We start from the raw sequence: 9,748 nt of genomic DNA on the forward strand, positions 1-9,748 counted from the left end.
CAATTCGTATGGATTAATTTAATCTCCTATACTTACTTGAAGGTATATAATAATACTAGTTGTGTTCTTATTCAAGTCTTGAAAAATCCAATGTAGTGTATCAGCTAATTAAAATAATAATAATAAAAAAAAAAAAACTATATGAAGTAAAATTTCATACATAGGCCCATGAGACAAGATGGGGGATGAGGTCTGAAATACTGTTCTAAATGAGTCAAAGAAAAAAATCACCAGAAAGGAGACCTCACTCCACCATCTTGTCCAAAAATACCAAAATTAGGCCATTTGTTAACTTTGCAGTCGTGGAGATTCCAAGAACTCTCAAAGCAACCTTCTATCCATGGATTACATCAAAGAAAGTCAGTGTATAACAAATATAAGACTCTTTTCAAGTTAAAATTTGCTACACACAAACCCCTCCTGGAAAGCTTACTGGATCAACAAATTAATAACAGTTAAGCCTCTTTCTTCAGTTTATTTTTATTTTTCACAAATATAACAGGACCTCTGCATTTTTCCCATCCAAAATTTCCATCAGGAAATTTGCATCCTTGGCGTAAAAAAACTGTTCAGAAAACACCATAATATCCACTTGACAGCACAATATTGTCTCCATTATGTTCAGCATAATGTCATAACTTAATCTTGAATATGATAAAAGGGGAAAGTAGATGTCTGAAGTGTAATATGTGTATTAGGACACTTTGTTTAGGCTTATGCTGCCTGAATTCAATTCTTGTTCTCCTCAGAGACTGTATCCTAACAGACAAGTATTAAGTACACATTTCTGCTTCTGTAAAAGAAAACACATAGTTGCAGTGTTTCAGAAAGGTAAGAAGTAATGCATCCCTGTTATTTCAGTGTTTAGCTACAGGAGGTGTTACCATGATGCAAGACACCTGATATCCTTGAATAACTGACAATTACCATTTAGAACCAATATCAACAATAGGAAGGAAACAAAATGCTAAGAAAGAGACAGATCACAACTACAGATCATAAAACGGAGTAGGTGTGGCTTGGCTAACTGCAAGGGATCACATATTTCAAAGTTTTCTAAGGACTTCAGCTTGGGAAAACCGCAGGTCGAGAGAGAAGGAGGGAGAATAAGAGAGAGAGAGATGGTGTATTTTCTCTAGAAAGAGGCAGACTTCAGTAGAGGCAAACTCATTCATCTCCACAATTTCATATTTTCAAAGTCATACACAAAAACAGCAAGAAGCAAAAATTTTTGTAAGATGTTGGGAATTGTTGAGATTTTTATAGCTCTGGTAGCATCTCTCCTGATTTTGCAGTTCCTAAAGCTGCAATGGATGCGTAGCCAGCTTCCTCCAGGACCAGTTCCTCTCCCTGTCATTGGAAACTTGTGGCTGCTGGACTTCAAACTTCGCAGAGAAACTCTCACCAAGGTATTTATTTGTATCTGTGGTTGAAAATCCATCTGAGTCTATTCTAACTTAGATCGTACATTGCATAGGAAGAGTCTAAACTTCAGGCTTTTTTTTTTTAATCTTCAATCTAAAGTATCAACTAATATAAAAGAATCCAAAAAACCTGCATTAATAAAAAATGTTCCTTAGTAAAATATATCACAATGCTTTATCACTTATTTTCTCTCTCTCTTTTGGATACAGTAAAAAACACGTATAACATTATCACAAAGACTAAATGCAATACCATGATATTCCATTGTCAGTTTTGTTTTCTATTTTCATATTGATATCCCTCATCTTGTAAACCATCTCGAGTAGAATTTCCTTTGCCTGACACCAATATCACTGGAACACGTCCAGGCTGTGAGTGGCCATTAGAAGACCAAACATATACTGTGAATTGACCCCTTGTTTGTCCACCAAAAGTCAGCAATGCACAGATTATTACTAAAATGGAACAGGAAAAAAATGATTGCTGTTCTGCTTGTGACATGAGTCTTTTATAAGCCAAATAAAACTACTACTAAGGAATTTGTTTCAAACTGTTTTAAGGAAAAATATGAGTATAATCTGAGGAGGGACAATAGAGGCGAATATGAATAATCATGGGAAAGCTACAGGAAAGAATCCAAAAATATTGCCTTGCTTTCTCCAGAAGCTAGAAGCAAAAAAAAAATCTGACAATTTAGGTCATTAAAGAAAATTAACAGAAAATTTGGGTGATTTTTCAGGTATTCCCTTGTTCTTTTGATTCTGAGCTGACAGAGACCTGTTTTCTTTGTGACATTTTCAGAGGTGCTCTTTTGAGAGATGCCCTTAGTGTCTATTCTGTAAAGTCTGATTATTGCCTGTTCCCAAAGCACATTACAACAGAAGGCTAAATTTTTCTGATACCCTTGACCTAATTTGATGGCAAATGAGTTTAGCTATGGCAACAGGAAACTCTTAAAATGAATAATTAAGTGTATGTATTCCCTATGTCACATGTACTAATTCACTGTTATTAACTCTTCAGTTAACCAGCATCTATGGGAATATCTACACAGTGTGGATGGGACAGACACCTGTTGTTATCCTGAACGGGTACAAAGCAGTAAAAGAGGGCATAATCACCCATTCAGAGGAGACTTCTGGAAGACCTCTCACCCCATTCTACAGGGACATGATGGGCGAGAAAGGTAGGAGATGTTACCATACTGAAATATGAACAAGACAAAGAAGAAAGATGCTTTCCCATGAAACACAACCTACTGTTATACAAACACATAACTGGGCTTATGTAGCATAAAGGCTCCACACAGAGCTAGTATATTAAGGAGAAAAAAATATATCCTCTTATAGACCATGCTACTGGCTTTTTCCAGTACATTAAAAGAAATACTTCCTGAGAGGAGTTGCCCTTCAATTGTATCAGTTCTAAAACAGAACAATGTTCACAGAGAAGACACTGGTAGAGAAAGCTGTTCTGCCTTTACCAAAACACATTACCACTCAGTTTCCAGGACCACAGTTACAAGCAGCTATATAGCTGGGGGTCATAAGCACCTAAGGAAGAAAACAAGTCAGAATCTGAAATCATGATATCTTTTTTGTTAGTGAAATATAACCTAATCTAAATCCAATTTTGCCTCCTGCAGTGAAAGGATTTCCCTCCCCAACAATGAAATAAAGATTTCTGTGTTCTTCAGGTATTTTTCTGACAAGTGGGCACACCTGGAAGCAACAGAGACGCTTTGGCATGACAGTTATAAGAAGCCTTGGACTTGGTAAGAACAATTTGGAGCGTCAAATTCAAACAGAGGCCCATCACCTTCTGGACATCTTTGCAAACACAAAAGGTAAATTCACTAGAAAAAATAAGACCTAGAGCATTTTCTGAAATATATTAAGATAGGGGAATAAAAGTTTCACACTTTTTTTTTTTTTTTTAAAGTAACATAAGTATTATTTTTCCTATTAGTGGGACTTTACCAGCTTCTTAATTGCATTCTTAGCAAAAAAAAAAAAAAATGTTTTGTCTGCACAGCTGGCAATATGAAATTGTTTTTTAAAGTAGGGCTAGTAAAATGTTTATTATCAACACAGTCTCAAGGACAGCTGGTAACAATTTTTACATTCAAAAAAACCCTATCAAAACCCCATAGAAAAACCCTGTTTTCTTCCATAAAGAACACAAATTGTGACCTGCTAAAAGTCATTCTAGGGCAGCAAGCCTTCAGGATTTGGCAAAGAAAGAAGCCCAGCACAAGGAATGTATCGTTCAGTTGTCCAACAAAATTCCTTTTTAGGGTTTGGATGAAATAGAAACCAGTAGAATTTTAGCAAGATGCCAAAATAAAGCAACGAAATATAAATATCTTGATAAGCCAAATCCTTCACCCACACCATATTCTATACTGATATGAAACCAGAGAAGTTTCCTAAGGTCCCTTACCAGCTCACTTTGCCCTAGATATAGCAAAATGGCCCATCCATCTTCTGAGAGCAACATTTTAAAGATCCTTGGATATGTAAGAAACGAGTAAACCATCTAGTCTGAGTCCCCGGTACAGCCCAAATCTTTACCTTCCATGCAATTCTTCCCCATACCAAACCCAATAATTGCATTTACTTTTTCCAAGTACTACAAATGTTGGACTGAAGTTAGAAACGCATAATCCACCGTTTTCCTTAGTATAATTCAAAGGTTGTCCTCACCATTTAAATGTGTATTTCATTTGATTTTTTTTCCAGGTTTAGCCTCTTTTTCTTTTGCCTCTGTTTACTTTAACCCTTTTTAATGGGGGCTGTGTTCCATCCTGTAAAGTAAGCATTATGCAACTTTTGCCTTTCCAATCTGTGGGAATAAAAAAATAATAGTCATATATATATATATATAGCTGAGTGTTATGATGCACTTGAACACAAAACACACAAGTCATTTTAACATGACTACGAAATTCAGACTTTACCTTTTTTTTCCTGTTTTTTGTTGCTTTCTTTTTTTCCAGACTTACTTATCTGTCTCCAGATTTGCTCATGCTTTCAGGCAACCTGGATCACAAGTCAGAGGCAGGAGAAAGGAAACCTAATGTTTGCCTTCTCAAAGCCAATAATTAGTGTTTTTATAAAAATTAAAAGCAGATTGAAAATTAAGACTCCCTGCAAATACAACCCATCCAGTTAATTTGTATTAGAGTTCAATTGTATGAAATTTGTCTATCTTATGATATATACTTGAACTGTTATTCCTTTTACTATTAAAAAAAAAAAATAAGCTGCCTTCTTCCTGTATTATTTCTCACTACAGTCTGTTCAGAAATATTCAGAAGTACCTCCTATATTCACAGGCAAGCCTTTTGACCCCCGCACTTTCATTGTCCATGCTATTGCAAATATAATCTGTGCTGTTGTTTTCGGACATCGTTTCTCCAGTGAGGATGAATCTTTCAGCAAGCTTATCAAAGCTATTTATTTTGTGATCTACTTTCAAGCTACTATCTGGGGCAGGGTAAGAATCTAATTTTCTTGCTCTTGTGCCTTAAAGTGCATTTGTACTTCACAATTAAAAGAAAAAAAGGAAGTCAAGTCAGTGATTATTACTTTCAAACATTTCCATTCCATTATTTCCCACTTTCCGACTTGTGTATTGCCTCCCCTAACTGAAATGAGTGTTGCAGTGACTTTGCACAGTAATCAGTAAATTGGAATTGGGTTCTCAGTTTAAAAGAGCTCACATTTCTTCCTTTTGCTTTAAATTCACAGATGTACGATGCTTTTCCATGGCTTATGCACCATTTCCCAGGACCGCATCAGGAAGTGTTTGCATTCAATGACTTCATGCACAATTTAGTTATGAATGAGGTCCATGCTCACGAGAGGGAGAAAGCAGGCGATCCACAGGATCTCATTGACTTCTACCTAGCTCAAATAGAAAAAGTAAGTATCTGTTTACCACACAAACCTCTATTTGGCCTTGGTGCCTACTACAAATACTTGCTCTTAAATAATTACTATAGAATTCTTATATGCACACTCTGTTTGGCACGGAATTTTTTTGCTTTGATGAGCTGCTCACCATTTTCATCCATTAAAACCAATTGCTACACGACCAGAGGTAAGTCTGAAAATCTCCGCTTCACAGTCTTCTTGTGAATACATTCTACAGACGAAAGATGACCCCACCTCTACATTTAATAAAGACAACATGGTTCAGACCGTGGTTGATCTTTTGCTGGGAGGGACAGAAACAACAAGTACCACTCTTCTCTGGGCACTGCTCTATATGGTGAAATACCCAGAAATACAAGGTGAGTAAAAGCCTTATCAGAGAACTGCACTCAACATTACATCATAGTGAACGTCATTGCAATCTAAGTATGAGCTCAATCCCTTGCAACACAGCAAATAAATGTTAGCAATGAATTCAAATGGTAATATGTCAACAATTGAGGTCTAGAAAGTTTAACAAATGAAACAGAAGTGTGTTCTCCTCACCAGCTCACTAAGCAAGACTAGAATAAATTAATAGAAACCCCTCCCAACCTCTTCTAATGAGATAAATACAGAATAGCTAGCTAATTACATGATTTCGTATGCAATCAAGATTTTTCCTAACCTTCAATGAGGTTAAAACTTTTCAAAGCTACCTGGTAAGTATTCATAAGCATTATAGAAATAGAACCCATCACTTCTTTTTTTTTCCTTTTTTAAATACAGAATGATATTACCCTCATAAGCAAGTGGGGTGTGTCTTAAATCTGAGACCATCCTGCATTTTGGGAACATGCATTTCTTTGATCAACTGAAACCAACAAAGCAGTCGAGCTATGTGCCAAGGCATTTCAGAACAACACAATTTCTTTTTCCCCAGTCCTAGTCCACACTTACACAAAACTGAAAACAAAGGGGAAAAATAAATTTAAATATTTCCATTTCTTTGCAGAAAGGGTTCATAGAGAGATAGAGGCTGCTCTGGAACCCTCCCATCTCATCAGTTATGAAGACCGTAAAAAATTGCCCTATACAAACGCTGTGATTCATGAGACTTTGCGGTACAGCAACATTACCTCTGTTGGGGTCCCTCGACAATGCATGAGGAATACAACTTTGATGGGCTTTCACATTAAAAAGGTATAGAATACATTTTTTTTTTTAAGCTTTGGATTATGCATGTTTAGTACTTCTATCACCTTAGCTCCAACAATTCCTAATTTGGCATAGAGAGCATATTGTAGCACGTCACAGGTATGAAACAAAGCTAAGCGCTCAGGGCTAAGTTTTCATTAGCAGTTACAAAAGAAACAGCTTGGGAAAAAAGCTAACAGGACAGGTAGTAAACATACATCAGGAAAATTCAAATCCTTCTTCCTGATAGCCAAATACAGATGATGTCTGGGCCTCAAAGCAGAGCAAGTGTTTTAAGGAATGATTTTTAAATGGTGTTTAATGAATCACATGCCAGCTAACTTTCACAATTAAGGGGCAGCTTGGAGCCATAATTATCCCTGCCAATTAAAAAACAAATAAACAACACATCCCAAAAACCACACACTTAAGATGATGATGGCTTATTATAGTGACAGATCTAACAGTCACACTGACATGTTAGGAATGTCCCAAACACATTCAGCATGAATTTGATGTGATGGAATTGAAAGATAAGTAAAGAGTACAAAAGAAGAAAGCTACTATGATTATTCTGGCAGACATTTAAAAAGATTCAAGCTGCAATCTAGCTCAGACAGGAAGACACTTCAGTAGCCCTAGGATGAGATAACATGTAGACAGAGCCAGACACGTAATATTTCACAACAAAGAGAAGATACAAGGGTTTTTTATGCCTGGATGTACACAGGAGAAGACCAAGCTGAATCCAGACACAGCGCCGCAGACACAGGATGGCTCTATTATCTACTAGACAAAAGGAAAGAGACAGAAAAGTCAGTCACATAGAAAACATAATCTCTGCTTCTTCTTGCAGGGCACACTTTTGTTGCCAAATCTGCACTCTGTTGTGTATGACGCTGAGCACTGGGAAACCCCTTGGAAGTTCAACCCAAATCATTTCCTTGACTTGGATGGCAACTTTGTGAACAAAGAGGCATTCTTACCTTTCTCAGCAGGTAATGCCCTGACATTTCAGCATTTCTGTTCATCATCTTGCAGCACAACTAAAAAAACACTGTTTCTAAATTCTAACATTTTAAAAGCATTTTGATAAAAACATATTTGGTATGAATATTTGAAGTCAGGTGTTTTACTGTAAAAGCCAGAAATACTGTATTGTATTGTATTGATTTTTGTATGCATTAAAACAGAGGATAAGTATGGCTAGGAGGAATAACGCTATCTTCTTGGTATATGTATGGTCCCTACTATCAGGTTATCTCAGTTTCTTAGCCCCTAACATATTTTATCTTCTTAACATCCTCAAGGCTGTTATAAAACCTCATTCTGAGGTTTTATTCTCACCTTACAAATGGGAACTCAAAGACAAAAGTAATATGATTTCACAAAGCACACAGAGAAAAATCTGTGATAAATCAGGAAATCAAATCTCAGTCTCCCAAATCCTGCAGTAATAATCTAGTTACAGGTTCTCTTGTACCTCCAGAAAATCAGCAAAGCGAAGCATCTAACAGAACATTATATAGTCAATCAAAAAACTTGCCACCAGTTTACATGAATGAAGATAACTAATTTATGTTACCGTTTCAACCTCGGCATAGGAAATTCTTTAACTTGCTTTGGTGGTTATCGATTTATATAATCTGAGTATTTAAATATAACATATTCTAAAAAGTGTGAATATATAGATATTACATATATGAAATGTACTTTGGATAAAATTCTGAAATATACTATAAAAACAGTACGTCAAAATGAATCACTGAGCCTATACATCATTCTGCATATGCCTATATTTCACTCCCATCCCTTGAATATCTGCTCCTGGACAAGGTTAGAAAAAAGGTACTAGGCTCTAAGGACCCAATATAGCCTTTTTAATTTATTTTGGAGAAAGACCATTTACATCCTTCTTATCTCCAGAATTGCATGCTACAATGTTCCAGTGCTCCCTACTTAACATCTAAAGACTCTGAAGTAATGAAGCTTTACAAAACCTGGCTCCTTAGCCAAGTTCTTTGTGGTTGTCACAGAACACAACACACAGAACATGAAGCAAATGTAAAAAGGCAGAATCTCATTCATGTTCCAGGAAAAAAGATACTTTACATAATTAGAAAAACAGTTTCTCAGGTAAATAAATGTCCCGACACCTTAAAGGCATGTTCTGTCCTTACAGGACAAAAGGAAACAGAAAATTTCTTCAGAAAATAATTAGCTTACATGATTTATGGAACTCAATAGAATACTGTTTTAAGTTCTTTTTCACAGCTTAGCTTTACACAGCTAACTTCTTTTCCCTTTTTCCTGCAGGACACCGTGTATGTTTGGGGGAACAGATGGCACGAGTTGAACTGTTCATCTTCTTTACCAACCTGCTTCGGGCATTCACATTCCAGCTCCCTGAGGGAGTAAAGGAAATCAACATGGAGTATATTTTGGGTGCGATACTGCAGCCACATCCATATAAACTGCGGGCTATTCCACGTTAGTCTGCAACATCCTACAAAGCTGAGGGACTTTGACCAGTCAGTAACTGCAGTTATTAAAGAACAAGTATCTCATTTGTATTCAAATTTAGGTAATGCAGTATAGCAAGTTAACATAGAAGTATTTTTATTTAGGGGGTCTGATTTCATACAGTTGAGCTTTTTGAAATTAAAATAAGTTTACCTAACAAAGCTCATATAATGAAGTCTTAGGTGTATATAAATACTCAAAAACATTACCAAAAACATATTTACACACTCACTTTAGCAGTGGAATCAGATGTAGCATTTTAGAGAAGCAACCTGTACCAAGCTTTCCCTGCATGTGCACTCAGTCACTAATCACACTTAAAATGGCACACCTCTTCTGATGCAGCAAGGATGCCTGAAAATACAGTTTTGCTTCAGTATGCTGTTACTCCTCTGCATTCACAGAAGGCCTTCTCTTACATCCTTCTGCAGAAGATACCAGGTTATACAAACTAAGTTTTGGCTCTTTTCCTTTCACACTCCCTGGAAGCACTGTATGTTATAGTATATAAGCTTCACAAATGCATAAATTTATGCAGAATAGGATCTGTTATAATCATACTCGATTTAGAAATACTTACACTTTTTTTTACATTACTACTTCAGTACCTGTTCACTATTTCATCACGTCACAGATCTAGGTGTCCTCATGAATTTCCCTTCTTCTACTTAGAAACACCATTATGT

At 36.2% G+C, this 9,748-nt stretch overlaps 1 protein-coding gene across 1 annotated transcript; it reads left to right on the forward strand.

Moving 5' to 3' along the window:
- Positions 1 to 1,238: 1,238 nt before the first annotated feature.
- LOC309881328 (cytochrome P450 2J2-like) lies at positions 1,239 to 9,060 on the forward strand (the record flags this gene model as incomplete). The annotated part of the gene is made up of 9 exons (XM_082767173.1): positions 1,239 to 1,409; positions 2,449 to 2,611; positions 3,122 to 3,271; positions 4,763 to 4,923; positions 5,178 to 5,351; positions 5,581 to 5,722; positions 6,358 to 6,545; positions 7,396 to 7,537; positions 8,856 to 9,060. 9 exons carry the CDS (start codon positions 1,239 to 1,241, stop codon positions 9,032 to 9,034), a joined length of 1,470 nt encoding a protein of 489 aa, XP_082623299.1. The 3' UTR covers positions 9,035 to 9,060.
- Positions 9,061 to 9,748: the final 688 nt, after the last annotated feature.

Source organism: Aythya marila, assembly GCF_965140915.1.
Source record: "Aythya marila genome assembly, chromosome: 9".
Taxonomy (NCBI): domain Eukaryota; kingdom Metazoa; phylum Chordata; class Aves; order Anseriformes; family Anatidae; genus Aythya; species Aythya marila.